The sequence below is a fragment of the Sander lucioperca genome, chromosome 12 (genome assembly GCF_008315115.2).
Source record: "Sander lucioperca isolate FBNREF2018 chromosome 12, SLUC_FBN_1.2, whole genome shotgun sequence".
Lineage (NCBI taxonomy): Eukaryota > Metazoa > Chordata > Actinopteri > Perciformes > Percidae > Sander > Sander lucioperca.
The window spans coordinates 38,612,936-38,630,057 of NC_050184.1; the positions used below are offsets into that span (position 1 = coordinate 38,612,936).

General features: G+C 40.4%; 1 protein-coding gene across 11 annotated transcripts in view; it reads right to left on the reverse strand.

The window, feature by feature from the left end:
* scn8aa (sodium channel, voltage gated, type VIII, alpha subunit a) overlaps positions 1-17,122 on the reverse strand; it is a 44,534-nt gene that overhangs the window by 17,651 nt on the left and 9,761 nt on the right. For 5 of the 11 annotated variants that reach the window (XM_036008011.1, XM_036008012.1, XM_031284257.2 and 2 more), the window contains exons 4-19: positions 16,287-16,376; positions 15,750-15,878; positions 14,784-14,875; positions 11,716-11,913; positions 11,383-11,446; positions 10,943-11,084; positions 8,992-9,198; positions 8,621-8,902; positions 6,865-7,179; positions 5,166-5,301; positions 4,691-4,929; positions 3,475-3,648; positions 2,963-3,319; positions 2,332-2,805; positions 1,526-1,643; positions 323-477 (exon numbers count right to left, since the gene is read on the reverse strand). In XM_036008011.1, coding sequence (XP_035863904.1) covers positions 323-477; positions 1,526-1,643; positions 2,332-2,805; positions 2,963-3,319; positions 3,475-3,648; positions 4,691-4,929; positions 5,166-5,301; positions 6,865-7,179; positions 8,621-8,902; positions 8,992-9,198; positions 10,943-11,084; positions 11,383-11,446; positions 11,716-11,913; positions 14,784-14,875; positions 15,750-15,878; positions 16,287-16,376 — 3,172 coding nt within the window. Of the gene's footprint in view, positions 1-322; positions 478-1,525; positions 1,644-2,331; positions 2,806-2,962; positions 3,320-3,474; positions 3,649-4,690; positions 4,930-5,165; positions 5,302-6,864; positions 7,180-8,620; positions 8,903-8,991; positions 9,199-10,942; positions 11,085-11,382; positions 11,447-11,715; positions 11,914-14,783; positions 14,876-15,080; positions 15,173-15,749; positions 15,879-16,286; positions 16,377-17,122 lie in introns of those variants that run through there. The other 6 variants (XM_031284286.2, XM_036008013.1, XM_036008014.1 and 3 more) reach the window with 4 other exon arrangements.

Genomic DNA, 17,122 nt, shown 5'->3' on the forward strand with positions numbered 1-17,122 from the left:
CTGTTTGATAAATGGTACAGTCCATTAATCACAGGCACTGCTGGCCCTTCCCCCAACCCAGCAGCTCAGGGACTGACTGCACCACATGTTTTACCTCCTCACTGCCATACTGTACTATAGAAACACACTGGTCCCTGTGAAGTACCTCTATTTTTAATGAGTCATCTTCATTCAATCTTTATCCAGTTTATATTTTCTCAGGTCAGTAGAATGTGTGTTTCATTTGAAGATGAATATAAGTTGTGCTCTGAAGCTTTTCAACTATTTATGTTGCTTTATGTTTTAATTTTTTATGTAACAAGCCTGTAGTAGGCCTCTTTACCAGGGCACCGCTACTGAGGAGGATCATGAAGATGATGAGGGTCTCAAACCAGTTGTGCTCCACAATCAGGTAGCAGGTTTTTCTCAGGTACCACCATCTCTTCCACCAGCCCGTAGAAATGTCAACATCACAGCACTTATACTTGGCCACACAACCTGAGGACACAGGAGGAGAGACGGCATTTGATACAGTATAGTTAGATCAGTTACAGTCCTGTGTCTAGAATTGTTTAAATGTTAGTCCTAAAATCGATATATGGGTTTTTGAGAATTTTTTTTCTGCCTAGTGCTTACACAGAGCGGATGCAACATTTATATTTTATTGTATTTTATTGTCATCATTTTTATTGCGTTGATTCATCTTTTTAATCTATTTCATGTAGTTCTTACATCTAGTTTTTTTCACAGTATTTTACTAATATAACTGTTACTTTTAAATCTATTTTATTACATTTTCATCATTTTTATTGTCTTGTGTGCTTTGGTCTAAATTGTTATATCTTTTGTCTTTTCTGTTGTTTTTACGGTCTACACTCCTGTCTTATTATCGGCTTGTCAGTCATCTGCGTAGCACTTAAAACTGCACCTGTATGAAATGTGCTATACACATAATGTTTGATTGATTGATTGTTTGGTTGATTGATTGATTGATTGCTTTATTTCTATAGTGTAGAACCACAGTACACCCTCTCCAATGCTAAGGGTTTAATACTTTGTATTGTTATCCTATTTTTTTTCTTTACAAATGTTTTGACAAAGACTTGCCTACAAAAATCCTAAAGATGAATTTACAGTTTGGAACTACATCTATCAAAATCCGCCTATTTGTATTCAGTTTGACCAGTCATCACCCTTTTTAGACGAGATGCTACTAGATCCCATTGACAAACTGGAATTGAACTGTTGAAGTGTTAAGATATCAATATTCCTGATTTCTATTACTGATTTTTTTAAACAGGCTTTATCTATAAATAATTCTCTGTAAAGTTATATGTATTAGTGTATCAGTGTATTAGTGTATTAGTGTGTAAACAGACAGACAGACAGACAGACTGATAAATAGATGGAGTCTCCATGGGTGAGTGATCCTTCATAATGAAACTGTCCTTCACACCTATCACTGCCCTATCATTTCCAATGAGTCCAAGGGAGTCTCTGTGCTATGGAGTGGAGGTAATGGGTGCCATGGGAGCAGTGGTCTCACCATCTGTCCAACACGCCTCGGGTTCCAAGTATTCCTCCACCGGCTCCACCACCACCTCCTCCACAACATCTGGCTTGATGTCGATGGTACTGCCCTCTGACGAACTGGTGTCATCCAGCTGCAGAGACGCAGACATATGAGCACACACACAAAAAGAAACACAGGAACAAAATGTCAGTGATTCAGAACCATTTCAGTTTTTATTGCTTTTTATTAGAACTGCTCATTGTGGAGAAAGCTGACTCGGGAAATGTCAGTTTCATGTTATGTCATGTCCATTCCCATCCAATTGTGTTGACTTCGTCTTTAAAAAGTAAAAGAACTTTGAGGACTATTTGATCACAGAGGATTTTTTTCCCTATTGAGATTGGCATCATAACAGTTCTGAACATCATACTATATCATCCACATGAACACTGAAATGAAATATCAAATGTCAGATCCTCTGCTCTAAAAGTCTTCTAAATGCATTTTGTCAAAAAGCATACGCCAGCAGATATCCATTTCACTCCAGCCACTCTAGACTCTTTTGAGTAATGGAGTTATATCAGTGTCTGAACAGGGCAGAGTAGCCAGCCCCACCCATGGCAATTGTACTGTGTAGAGTAGCTGAGGATTATAACAACAAAAACACATGGAGCATCACATTTACATGATGTTATTCTAAAAGTAAAATAAATTATTTAACAGTGCGTATAAATGGTTGTGTTATTGTCTGTTTTGTGTCCTTGCCTGCCTTGTAATACTTATAAACTATTGTGATAAACTATTAGAAGTGGATAAATATATGCACTCCTCTCACTGACCTCTTTGCTGTTTTCATTTTCCGACTCGCTGCTGAAGTCCTCCGTGTTAAGGTTCTCAAAGTCAGACTCTCCCACAGCAATGGGCACACAGACGGTCAGGTTTGGGTTGTGGATGAACGACATGTGGTCCTCATCGATCATATACTTGCCCACGCTGCTGCCAATACCGCTGGTGGTGCCGTTACCATTCTTGACATAGTCCAGGTCACGGTTGATGTCCACCCCGGTGTGGTTAGCAATGCAGTTCAGCTTCTTGTCATACATGTCATCTAAAGGCTTCTGCTCGTCCTCCATCTGTGGTTTCTTCAGCAGACTGGCCACCAATATCCGCATCTTCGCTTTGATCCATGCAATGCCAATCTTGATACGCCTGACGGAAATCTGCAGGTTGTTGGGCTCACCGTCGTCATCTGTTGCAGCCAAGTTGTCAGCACTGAATGAGCTCAGCAGCAAGGCAAGGAACAGATTCAACACCTTTGGACACAAAATGAGAAATCAGTAACTTAGAACTAAGAATGCTACTTTTTCCATCTCTGACCACGTTATAATTATTTAAAGATGGGTTAGGGAGCCAACAGTCTGTTGTTTCTTTTTTTTTTAAACTGCACACCTTCCCAGTCTAGACACTCACCACCAGGTTACCGATAACCATGACCATCATGAAGACAATGAGGCACATGGCCTGGCCCGCCACTTCCATGCAGTCCCACATGGTTTCAATCCATTCACCGCACAGCACCCGGAAGACGATCAGGAAGGAGTGGAAGAAGTCATTCATGTGCCAGCGAGGCAACTCACAGTCAAGAGAGATTTTACACACACAGTCTTTGTAGCTCTTGCCAAACAGCTGCATGCCCACCACAGCAAAGATAAAGACAATGATGGCCAGCACCAGAGTCAGGTTCCCCAAGGCTCCCACTGAGTTTCCGATGATCTTGATCAGCATGTTGAGGGTGGGCCATGACTTGGCCAGCTTGAACACTCTCAGCTAAAGTAAGGGGTGGGTGGAAAGAGTAAAAGGGATATAATTTAGTCGCAACATTTTCACTTTACTAACTTGCTGCACACAGTGAATAAAGTCAACTTTGCTAAGATGCTAACTCTGCATGCTTTCTCTATTTAGAAAGAAACAAAAAAATGTACCAATCGAAATGACCGCAGCACAGACAGGCCCTCAACGTCAGCCAGAGCCAGCTCCACTAAACTCAGCGTTACAATGAAACCGTCAAAACAGTTCCAGGCCTCCTGGAAGTAGTAGTATGGATCCATAGCCACCAACTTAAAAAGCATTTCCCCTGCAAAGATCCCTGTGAACACCTGGCAGGTAGGAAAGAACACAGATTGAAACAAATGGATTTGAACCAACACCATATTTCACAGGACATGTGAGAATGTGAAGCATGATAGGTAGTGAAACTTGTTGCGACCCATTATCTGAGTTGTGCATTATAGATCCATCACATTATAAATTATTCCCATGGTAACTGTATGTTAATAAATTACCAGTAGGATATATCAAATTATTTAAAAAGGCAGCACATATAGTTTGTGTGTGTGTGTGTGTGTGTGTGTGTGTGTGTGTGTGTGTGTGTGTGTGTGTGTGTGTGTGTATCAATGACTCACAAGGTGAATTACAAATTTCCACCTGTGCCACCCATTGGCCTTTTTTGGTAAATTACTCTGTGCTGTTTCTATTGTAATTTAATACCTGTTCACATTTATGTACACGCACGCACGCACACACACACACACACACACACACACACACACACTATACAGTGAGTGTTCATTATTGCAATAACTACACGTCAGCTGTGACACATCTCGTTTTAGGACGCTGACACAACATATGTTAACAAATGTGATACTGAAAAGTAAAACAACAATCATGGTCCCAGAGCTCAGATTTACTCTGTTTCTCTAAAATGCTAATAGTGAAAATGGTCAGGTTGAGTTATCCAAGCCATGATTCAGGCACCAAGAAAGAGAGCAGCTCATCGATCAGGCTCCATGAAATATTAATGTAGGCCTCCCACCAGTCAGCCAACCAACAGAGAGGCAGGTTGGTCCCAACGAAGCTAACAGCAGCTCCACACAACCAGAGGAGAGAAAGAGAGATAGCAGGAGAAGACAGGGAACATGTGTGTGAAAAAATTAAAATGGATAAAAGAAAACAGAAGTGGGGTTCGAGAAAGAGATTTTTTTTTACTCATTTTAACTCTGAATCAGCAATGAAAGAGCTTTACGGATTACGGTTCCAAAAGTAACAACTCTCTATGAGCTGCAAAAGAAGAAGCAGAAGAGATTCTTAACCGGCTATTCAGATAAAAATGACAAGAACAAAAAGATCGCCACTCACCAGATTGCCTACAGACAGCATGTCTTCAAAGTCGGGGGTCATGGGGTAGTGCTCCATAGCCATGAAGAGGGTGTTGAGGACGATACAGATGGTGATGGCTAAGTCCACGAAGGGGTCCATGACAATCAGGTTCATAGTTTCCTTGATCTTAATCCACAGTGGGGAGCACTCCCAGATCAGGAATGTGTTAGAAAATTTATACCAGCATGGCGGACACTTGCGTTGAGACTCCTCCAGTTCTGAAGACATAGCGCGGATCACACATCAAAACCAAACATAATTGCATGCTTGAGCATACCGCATGCAATGGTATCAAATGATAGACAAAATTGTATGCACTGTATGTATCTGGTACTTTTGGATATGCAAAGCAGATAAGCAGGAAATCCATGTCAAACTAATCAACCAATGAGAGCAGCCCTAGTTAAAGAATAATGAGAGAGCAGGTTAAAAAGCTGGGTTAAAGTGGCAGTACCCTCCACTAGTGTGTTGGTAATGACGCTCATGACACTGTTGGCCCGCTCTTTCCGCCCAAAGGAGGTATTGAGCTGGTCCACAGACACCATCAGGGAGCCCGACAGCTTCTTCTTCACCTCAACCTCAGTAGTCGGCTGTCAGGAATAGAGGAAGAATCAAGCACCCATGGAGAGGACATGAACACCATCCCATTTCACCACCGGTGGCCGGCGGAGGGAAGTGCACCACAGCATTGGCAGGAAAAAGTAGTTGATGATCAGATTTTTGGGATGGGAGCATGGTTCAATCTTTTCTATATCAATGCTGGTTTCAAAGAAGATGTGTGTATGCTGTAAATGCATGCAGGTCTCAGCCAAAGTGGGAGCAGTGGTCTAGGGCTACTTGACCTAATTGTGTTTGAATGTAATTAGCTTGTCCCGATTAAATAATAAATGGATTGTGCGATATTGTGTGAAGGAGAACTGCTTCTGCATGAATGCATTTTCAGTCCTGTCATGCAATAATGGAGGCTTTGCTGCCATTGCAATATAATCATTAGGTTAATTTACAAAATGTCTCCCAAATCTGGCCATCTTAATGTTACTTGCAAATTGATGCTACTGAATATCTTCCTACAGTACTTTGAAACCATACAATTTATATTGCAACCATCAAGTCAAGAGCATTGTAAAGAGATCATGTGGAGGCAGATAGTTCAGATCCATCCAGTTGTCATGCATGAGCATGCTCCAAGTCAAAGAGAAGGAGAGGAAATTACAGACACCATAGCCATTGTTCTACTTGTCTATGTCATGCTTGTTCTAATTTAGGGTTTAATCTACCATGCTAACTAGAATGAGACACAGCTGATCCACTAATGTTGACCAGGGAGATTTTGGAAAACAGAGAAAGACAGACAAGGACAGCAGCCCTCCTTTTTTCTTAAATTATATATTATTAAGGCCTGATAGGATATTACTTGTGTATCTGCTTTGGGATATTAACAGTGTATCAGGGAAGAAGATAAAAATGTCTGTGGCTATATAGTGCTGGTCCCCTCAGTTTCCTCCGCCTCCTACTGTAGATCTACCCACACAGGCTAGCATCGGACCTGGATGCCTGGAGGAAGAACACATCAACACACTAGAGCATGTTAACTCATCATTATATGTTGTTTGTTAACAAAAATTGAGTTTTATTACTAAAGTGTGTTAAACAGGAACTTTATGACATCCCACAGTTGAATTTGTGTATTAAATATTAATCAGGCTTTGATATATGTGCCAAACTCTTATGGGCCAATGGGGATGCAGAAGAATAATAGAATCATGTCTGTTTGATTAGTGCCTGTATAATAGTGTGAGTATGGTGCATGTATGAATAAATAATTTGATATGAACATTCAAAACATTGACATTCATCGTTCAAATCAAACAACAAAATTGCCTGGAAGTCACTGACAGACCCAGTTTTAGTAACCTATCAAATACACGGTTGGCTATAGTATATTCAATATAAAATGTATTTATTTCTCCATCCTTTGCCTAATGTTGGAGGGCAGCATACACTGCAGGGGCTGGGGGAGGGGAGGCGCGAGCGCTTAGCCAAGAGATACATACGGACTTGCAAAATGAGAGTAGAGTATAGAGAACAAGAAAGAAAAGGAACGGACGAGAGGGGGGCCATGCCTAGATAGGTCTACTCATTGACTTCCTTACACTGTCGTCAGGGGCTGCCTTATCTATTTTCACCTCAGGCAGAAGACGTCCACCGTGCCCAGGGCCGATGAGCGACACCACGCCGTTGCAATCCACCGTGCTGTTCCTCTTCCCGTGGTATCCACTGTAGCTGCTCCGCCGATAAGGGCTGAACAGGGAGCCCCGGCGCTCCTCGCACTCCTCCACCGTGCTGTGTTCATCATCGGCAAACTCGTTCTCCGATCCCACGTCCTTACCGCGCCCCTTAAAACTGAAGATGCTGCTCTTGCTGTTGTGGCGGGACAGGAAAGGTGAGCCAGGTATACTGAGGAGGGACTGGAGGTAGAAGAAGGATGAAGAGAGGAGACATTAGCGTGACCAAGGTAGCACAGGGTGTTTGTGAAATACTACTGATTGCACCATCATTTTAATGCTGTTTGTCATCATTTCCGGAGGTCATGATAAAGGCAACATCTGTAGGGTGTGAGAAATGTAATGCAACCAGGAAGCTTTTTCCTAAGGAGGCATATTCTGCTGGAGCAATCATGTGAGTTATAAACAAGAGGGAAATACATAAATAGGTCAGTGTGGGTAGAGGCAAATAATAAAACAGCTAGAACAGCCTGGTAAATTCAGAAAATTATATCACTTTACAGTAATGCAGCCTTTAAAAACAGGAAAAGACACTTATGCCTTATGACACTTAAAACACTTATGCCATATTACGATATAATGATATCCACAATCTAAGACGATATCTAATCTTGTATCACAATATCGATATAATATCGATATTTTGCCCAGCCCTAATACAGGCATCTGAAAAAACATGGAGTGGAGCATGAGTCATGACAACATCAATCTGGGCTGCTGCTAGTATTGATCCAAATATTATTATAGCTGTACACAGAGTGTGCTAGCTCAACTGGAATCAATCCTCTGTTAAATAGGGCCAATGTTGCCTTAAATTATTTGGTAAATCCTGCACTATAAAACACCCTATAAGAATCGGCAGAGCCCAAGCGAGGCCTAAGCAAAGCTGCAGGATTTCTCCCTTTGAAACATTAATGTAATCACTGTAAATAATTCAGGACCTGGGCATGGGTTTCTATATCTCTGGCCACTATATGCTCCTCTATATGCAAGTTCATGCAACATCACACTGTACAAAAGCCACACTCTCAGTCTGAAATATTCCTCATCTGACAGTCACAAAACATTTTAAAGCAACAGTTTTCACTGACATATATATTCTATTTATAGAAATAATCAAACATCTATTTTTCAATTCTGTGGCTCTGATGTTATGGTATCTTGTTTGGTCTCTTTGTGTTTGACACTAGTAATCTGAGTTTTTAAAAAGCTTAAAGGGTCAGTTTACCCCATTTATAGTTATCTAGACATGCAGATAGTTTCACTTTTATATGCTGAGGTTTTGTCTGTGAGATGTCTTCCACTAACCCATTACAATGGAGGTCAGTAGAATTTTTATGCATGGAGCTCAAAGTATTTAAAATGTACACTGAAAAACTCAAAATCATGTACTGTATTTCCAGAGAAAATGTCCCAGTGACTCAAGATCATTGATAAATATTGCTGTTTACACTGACAAAACAAAATTATGTTCACCAAGATTCAAAAGGCTGAAATCTTAATCCGCTTATTAAACTGTTTTTATCATTTTGGCTAATTGACCCTTTGCATGATGCTGAACTACAAAAAGAGGAATGCAGAGAAATGACTAAACAAACCCAGACATTATCCTTGTTTACCTCACCTGGTTCATAATGGAAGACTTTCGACCCAAGCGATTATCAGGGAAACGGAAGCGGCTCCTTTTGCTGCCATCATCTGACTCTGACTTGACAAACTTCTCACTGTCGCCTTTCTCCTTCTCTTGCTCTTTCTGCCGCCACTTTTTCTTACGATTACGCCGTTCTTTGGCACTTTTGGAGCTGAGCTTTGACATCTCAGAGGAACTGCATGACAGATGACCTCCTCCATCGTCCTCTACTGCGTCCTCTGACACAGTACCCGCAGAGGTTGCCATGGCAGCCGCCTGCAAAGAAACAAACACATGAAGGGAATCAGAACAATGATATAACATGAATCAGGAATCATTTCGGGCTCCATCCTGCCTGGGCTGACCTGAGCGTCTTCCTGCTGTTTCTTGAGCTGATCCAGCATGGCCTTGAATTCCTCCTCCTTCTGCAGGGCCTCTTCCATGGTGGCCTGGTTCTGCTCCTCGTAAGCCATGGCCACCACAGCTAAGATCAGATTCACCAAGTAGAACGAGCCCACAAAGATCACCAACACAAAGAAGATCATGTATGTCTTCCCTGCCGCCCTCAGGGTCTGTTGGGAGGCAGTGCAGCAGAGATGAGGGGAGAAGGGATGGAACAGCAGAGACAATAATGACATCTAACACATAACCTAAATCCCAGAGTCAAGCTCAGTGTCAACCTCACTGCTCATGTCTCACAGTGACTCGTTAGAAATAAACAGTCAGCTGTTGGTGGTGAAAAGAGAACAGGCTGAATGGTTCAATTAGGAACAAACTCAGCCTAAACATCTGTGAACTTCTACATTTAAATGTCTGTTTCTGGTATTAATATGCTGAAATTAGTTCCACTCTCATCTCATACAATGATGAAGTGATACACAACCATCTGTTCTTGGTCTGAGCGGTAACAATCTTCGCTGCAGAGGCACGGCAGAACATTCTGGAAAAATCTTGAAAGAACTGTTTTTTTAATGTTTTATGTTTTTTATGCACAGTATTCAAGAGGTTCTTAGTGTAACAGAGGGAAACCACATTTCAGTTGAAATGTTCTCACTCATCAGCCTCCTTTGGTTCCACCCTCTAAAGACGAACTAATGCTGTCAGGGAGCAGAGCAAAAAAGAGAGGGCTTCCTTGGATAGAGAAGAGAAATTCCCTTACAAATCAATTATGAATGTAGTTGACATGTTGTGCTGGGAACTGTACATAACACAATATTCCCAACAAGGAGCACAAACTGATTAGCAGTCCAAATCATTGTCTTTAAGTCCCACACATCCTTAAATCTCATGTGGGCAGGTAAAACAAAAACTTGAAAAATACTGAATAATGAACAGTAAGATCTCGGCTCTGCCACGTCAATTTCATTTAATTTCTGAACATCTGACAAAGACACATTCACCATCCTTTCCAAACACAGCTGAAGATACAGTACACAATAGCAATGAGAGCCTGTAGTTAGGGGCTGAATTTCAAAAATAGGAGCAAAAATAGAAGTACTGTATGAGCTGGAATGCTCCCATCAGGGCTCATCCCCCTCACTGGCCATACTGTAATCCTGAGCTGTTAATATTTCATACTTCCTTTCTCCGTATGTAGAGGCAGGAGTGTCTCCACAGGCTTTGTGTGGAACAGGCTGATAGACAGGACAGAAGTGGCCTGGCTACAGTATGCAGATGAGGCGAGTCAAGGGAAAAGCTAGAGGCAGAATAATCTAATAATAATAATAATAAAAGTCTAAAGGTTAAGGTTACAGCATGCACACTGTGCATGACAACACACACAAGAATGAGGAATCAGTGGAGGAGCTAAGTCTTTTCTGCAGGGGAATCCAAGTCTCACAGGATATTTGCTACCTTTCTTTATTTAACAGGGCTGCAATTATATTTGTATTAATTTGTATTATTGATAAATCTATCGAGTATATTTTGAATTAATCAAAATGTCACAAAATAGTGAAATATGCCCATCACAAGTTCTGAGACCCCAATCTTCAAATAACTTGAATGGAAGGTCTTTAGGAAAGAATTTAGTGTTTTGTCTGACCAACAGTCTAATGTTGAAAGACATTAAATTTACAATTATATAAAAACAGCAAATTTTCACATCTGAGGAGCTGGAACCAGCAAATATTTGGCATTTTCCTAATTAAATCACTTACTTTGATTGTTTTCCTACTGATCGACCAATTACTGAATCATTTCAGCATCACTATGCAACTGTACTGTTTAAAAGCAGTAGTATTTGAGAACTTGTACAGTATGTGTTGTATATGCCTCCTATGAAACAAGATAAACTTGTTGACACATCCACTTTACCAGCATGTAAAGGTTTTCCCAGAAGTCCTGTGTCATGAGTCGAAAGAGAGCCAGGAAGGCCCAGCCGAAGCTGTCAAAGCTGGTGTAGCCGTAGTTTGGATTCCTCCCAGCTTTCATGCATGTGTAGCCCTCTGGGCAGCGGCTGAGGGGTGGAGAGAGAGAGAGAGAGAGAGAGAGAGAGAGAGAGAGAGAGAGAGAGAGAGAGAGAGAGAGAGAGATAGAGAGAGAGAGATAGAGAGATAGAGAGATAGAGAGAGAGAGAGAGAGAGAGAGAGAGAGAGAGAGAAAGAGAGAGAGAGAGAGAGAACAGGGCACCAGGCCCGAAAATGACTCAGCAATATTTCTCTATAATGTAATCTGACTTCAGGCAGATAGAAGAGCTACAGCAGGTCTTTAAAAGGATCAGCAGCATTCGGAGGAGGGCAGAGAAAGCAACTCACCCAGAGTCAGAGCTGTTCCCACAGAGAAGAGCATCCAACTGGCCAGGCAGGAAGTAGAAATTGGCTGAAAAAAAAAACAGCCATAATGAGTAATTTTGCTCACATCCTGTCGCAGCTACAGTTGTTCATTCTACGGTCTGTAAATCCATTCAGACCAATTTCTGACTTCAGTTTGCTCATAAATTTTCAATTCCGTGCAGTTCATTTCAAACCAATTCCTTTTGTCTATCCAGTGCCAAAATGACATATTGTTTTGTCGTTCTACCATATGGGCTGACTCATACTCCTAGATCACTGCCAGCGCACCGTTGGCGAAGCCTGGCCTCTACTTACTTTCATTCATGATGTACTCATTCCAGTCGATGGCCTTGGTGGTGTTGATTGGCCAGATCACACACTTGTGGCGCAGGTTGCCCATGAAAAGCTGGAGACCAATGAGGGCAAAGACACTCAGGCAGAAGACGGTCAGGATCATCACATCCGAAAGCTTCTTCACAGACTGGATCAGGGCGCCCACAATGGTTTTCAGTCCTGGAGGGCAGTCACGCACACACGTACACAAACCACACAAATGATGGAGGAGATGCTGATGCCCCAGGTATGAATATTTGGAGCATCTACTTCTACTATAAATTATCTTATACTGCTAAAATGCTAATCCCTTTTAGGGATGGAAATATCCAGTTTTGACTGGATTTAGCTCAAAAGCTAAAAGCACCATACTGCTTTCAAATTAAAAGTGATTAAACTGTTAAGGAAATATATTTTCATTAAATTTGTGAATTATAATGTAATAATATACCTAAATGTTAATATGTGATATTGTATTGACTTGGGGAATTTATATGAATGAAAGCTTTAAAAAAAAAAAAAAAAAGATATAGGTAGTAATACATTTTGGACAAAACAGATTACAAACATAACATCTCTAGAAACAAAACAAACAGGAAATATTTAGTAGCCTTCCCACTTTTTTCAGATTTATCCAGACAAAAAATATTGTAACAGAAATCAAAAAGACTGGCTTTTTAAACTGAATAAATTTGCATTTCATTGCCAATGATAGACAAAGTGAGCAAAAGGGGGAAGACTGTAGAAAAGTGAGAGGAAATCCATAAGGAAGAGAGCACAGCAGCACAAAGAGGGGCCATGAGAAGGACAGAGGCACAGGCAGGGGGGCTGGAAACCACATGCAGGTCATTTAAACTCCAAGGCTGAACAGGAGCAATTCAATGCCAGTGCCAGTGTGGACACTTTCTTGAACTGTCTTGTATAAGGTGTCATTGGGAAAGCACTGACTCCCCATACCGTGACCCTGCAGTCTGTCTCATCCACACCTTCGCTAAAGACAAATTTGTTTTACCTTCCAGACAGGCATCCTCTGGCAGTGTTCACATGGGTCCACAAGGAACTCAAACATGGAAGCAGGATGACCTGCACCCTCTTTTCTGTTTAATCTCTACAGGTACAGTGTCCTTTACCAGCTGTACAAACTGTATCTTCTTGTAAAATATGGTCTAAATTAGGCTTACACATTTGGACAATCTTAGTAAAACTTGCTTGGCATTTAAGAAAAACATTCAAATTAAAACAACTTTTCTTATCTAGATGACAAGATCTTGTCAAGCAAAATAAATTAACAAAGTATATTAAATAATCAATTTTAGTAGGGTATTATTTATTAAAGTTATTATTATTTATTAAAATACCCCCCTACCCTGTTACGATCTTTAAAAATCATGCCCTCCACTGCACATAAAATATTCTCTGTTGGACTAAAACTACAATATGAAAGCTACATTTTCTCCATTCCAGTGCTACAGGCCTTCATGAATTAATGTTAATAGAATAGTTCAGTTAAAAGATTAATACCACTCTCGTGTCTGTCTGTTAAATATAAAGCTAAGGTACAGCTAGCAGCCGGTTAGCTTAGCTTAGCATGAAGACTGGAAACGGGGAGAGCCTACTGCACCTCTAAAGCTCACTTACTAAAACGCTATATTGTTTTTCTAGATTCTCCGACAGTTAACTGGCAACTGCTCAGAGACAAGAAACAATCTGGGACATAACCCCTCGTAAAAGGGGAACTGACATTTTGACGCTTTAAGTTTTTAAATAAACCAGATGTTCATTAGTTAATCCTAATTAAGAGCTAAGAGCTGGTAGGTGGATTGTGTTGCCTTTTGGACAGAGCCAGGCTAGCTGTTTGTCTTTGTGCTAAGCTAAGCTAAGCTAACAGCTCCAGACACGAGAGTGGTGGTAATGTCTAATTATTCCTCTGAATACATCAAATATCATCCCTTTTTGTTTGCACTTAAAAGATTTCCTTTTTTCATATTTCCACATGAATATGCTGTTTAAAAAAGCAATTCACAGTGGTTCTTTTGAGTAAGCACGACATCTGTTCCACATCCTCTATCAATAGATAGATGGATGTGTGGTCAATGTCACTCAAAAAGGTCAAGAGGTCATTCAACCATCCCATCTGTGTCCCCAACCTCTACAATGTGAGCACACCGTTTCTTTCTCTGTGTGGTATATCGTTCAAGTAGGTCGTAAAGAAGACAGAGGAAAGAAAATCAATAATCAAACTAAAAAACAAAAGAAGGCAAATCAAACTTTCAATGCCATTTGTCAGCCAAGCTCTTGTTAGGCTAATATTGTAAAAGCAAGTGACTGAAAAGCATCATGCAGCATAAGAGATATGTTCACAAACTAGGCTTGGCAGTCTTCATACATAAATAATCAATGTATTCTGTGGGATCTCCCTAAGAGCTATGCCATTTCTCATATGAATATCAACATACAGTATAAAAAGTTTGCTTTTGATCCCCAAAACATGGAATCCTTTTATTTCCAATTTAATCACTAGTTATAAATGTGCACCAAAATGATTGATCTTTTGATTTCACTTTTATTTTTTTAATAGAAGAACTAGAAGGATTTCTGGCAAATTTGAGAAGCTATAATCTATTCTTAGCTGATACAAATTCCATGCATAATAACGTGATTTATTTGTATTTTTCTTAAAATGATAATATTATATCAACAATTTTCTTTGCTACAGTACTGGGTATTTGCTTATTCCTAAAGTTGGTGACAAAGGAGTGGGTTAAAGCTATTTCTGAAGAGAAACACAGCTGCCTTGGAAACGAGCCTCATAATGAGAGTGCTACTGGGGCAGAAGAGAGTGCAGACACTTTGGAGGGCCCTAGAGGAGACTGCAAAGCCTATCAAAAATGTATTAGTACCATTTTTGATAATTTTGGAGGAAAAATAAATCAAAAAATGGTTGTCTCCAATTCTTTTGTTCTTGCTTAAATCATAATTGTAATCATAATAATAGTGAGTAGAAAAGAAAGGGTGAGAGGATCAGCCTTAGTGTTTAAACTGAGTCTCACCTGGAATGACAGAGATAGTTTTCAATGCTCGGAGAACTCTGAATGTTCTCAGCGCAGATACATTGCCCAGGTCCACAAACTCTGTTATATATCTGAAATAGGGGAAGGATCACACACAGAACAAACACGATGACAATAACCACACACGCCAAGAGCACAACACCACCGAACCAGGAGGAAACGACGCCACTCACAGAGCCTGTCCACTGAGGAGAAGGGTGGAAGGTAAAAAGGAAAGAAAGACAACACACCTAACACCGACCCCGCCCAACCATCCCCCGCCCCATCCTGTCTTACCTGGAATTACAGAAATAGTTTTCAATGCCCTCAACACCCTGAACGTGCGCAGAGCTGAGACATTGCCTAGGTTTACAAACTCTGTTATATACCTGCAGGATCAAACCACAGTTACAAAAGCTTGTTATTTACATGAAGATATGAGGTGAAAAGGTAAATTCACACACAGGCGGGCTATATGGCAGCTCTACAAACAACGAAGATGTATTTTGCAAAGTTCTGATGGAATGAATGGGTATGCATTTGGTCATGTAGAGGCAGTTATACTTGGTGATATATAGTTGATGGGGGGACACTGGGTTCTTAAATTGAATGTTGCAGACTGAAAGAGAAAAGGTGAATGAGAGAGAGTAAGATGCCAAGAGGAAGCTAAATTGGATGAATGGGACCGAGGTGTGGGTGTTGTCAGGGAGGCCGCAGAGTGTCAGATGGAAACCTTCAATTCCCAGAGATAAAGATCAGAGATGTCTCAGATCAATGGAGGAAACACAGAAGATGGGTTATCAGACAGAAATAAAGGAAAAAGTAAGAAAGATGAACAATCATCTGTAGCACTGGAAGCTGACTTTCTTAACCCACCCCCTCTTTAGCAAAACAATGGCAATATTTGTGCACCTGATTTAATTTTATCATCCACCGACAGTCTGAATCACAAGAAAAAATACTTACGCCATCGAAATGACCATGAAATCCAGCCAGTTCCATGGATCTCTAAGGAATGTAAACCCGTCTATACAGAATCCTCGTGCCGTGATTTTAACAAGAGACTCAAATGTATAAATTCCCGTGAATGTGTACCTGCAAGAAAAAAACGTTGTTTACCAGGCTGGATTAAAGTGCACTCACATCTTATTTTCTGTTATGACTAAGTTCTGCATAGGAATGGGAATGGGAAGGGCACAGGATAAATTTGAGTGAAACAGTCAGTTAGATTGTTACATATATTGTTTTTAACCAAGCAAATGTTTTATGACGGAAACTATTAAATTGGCATGGCATTCCCTAGAGTTAGCATGGCTAGCTCCAGTTTGTGATTCTCTTATATTACCATTACATTCTGGGCTTTTCAAAGATTGCTGGGTATTTATTTATATTTTGGAAAATCTGATATGCTCTGTGCTCCAATGTAATAGTAAATAGTAAAATTAGGACTAGCGGTTAGCATGCATTCATACTATTGAGTGAATATATTAAATGTGTACTTACTCTACTTGTTTTGACCACTCGGGAGGATCACTAAAGGTCATGAATATACAGTTGGTCAAAATAGTAAACATAATGATCATGCTGAAAAGAGTGAGGAGCATGTTAAGGAAAATATGGATTATAAAGGCAATCACAAACATCATAAACCCAATTGGAAATGTAAAACACAGCAATAGAAAGCATCTACAATACCTACAGTATGCATCTAATGTGATTTCTCCATGTAAAGTGTTAATGTAGGAGATCGCACAGATAAAAATGACTGCTGCATCAATTTTGATACTTTTTTTTTTCATTGTCCGTCTAAGTCTGGCATTGTTATATGAGTGCAATGCTAAATCGGTAGAGTGCTCTTTTAGACTTTAGACTGTCTGTTGGTCAAATATGTCATAACTGTAGCCAGTGGACAGTTGCTGTATGGGTTCCAGTTTCATGTTATTTTCATTGTGTGGTAAATCAAAAGGCAGATTTGACCTACTTTGTGAAAAATATGCTTCGATCGTCTGCATCTTGTTGTCTAAAAACGACTTCCTTCCACCTCTTGAGCTTCTATATAAAGAAAGTTATAGGCCTACATTCTTCAAATTGTCGGTCTGGGTACTGACATGGATGGCACAGTGCTAAACCATAATAAGCTTATGGAGGAGATCCAGGCTGGTTTACTGATAAGGATGACTCATTATTTGTGCTAGCCTTCCCTTACTCTTCTTTCATGTAAAGAAATCATAATTTTCTGTAATCTGACAGACTATTAGTTTCCATCTCCATACCAGTTTTCTGTATGCTCTCCTGTATTTACAGCCACAGGAAACATCATCAATAGCAGTACGAGCAGA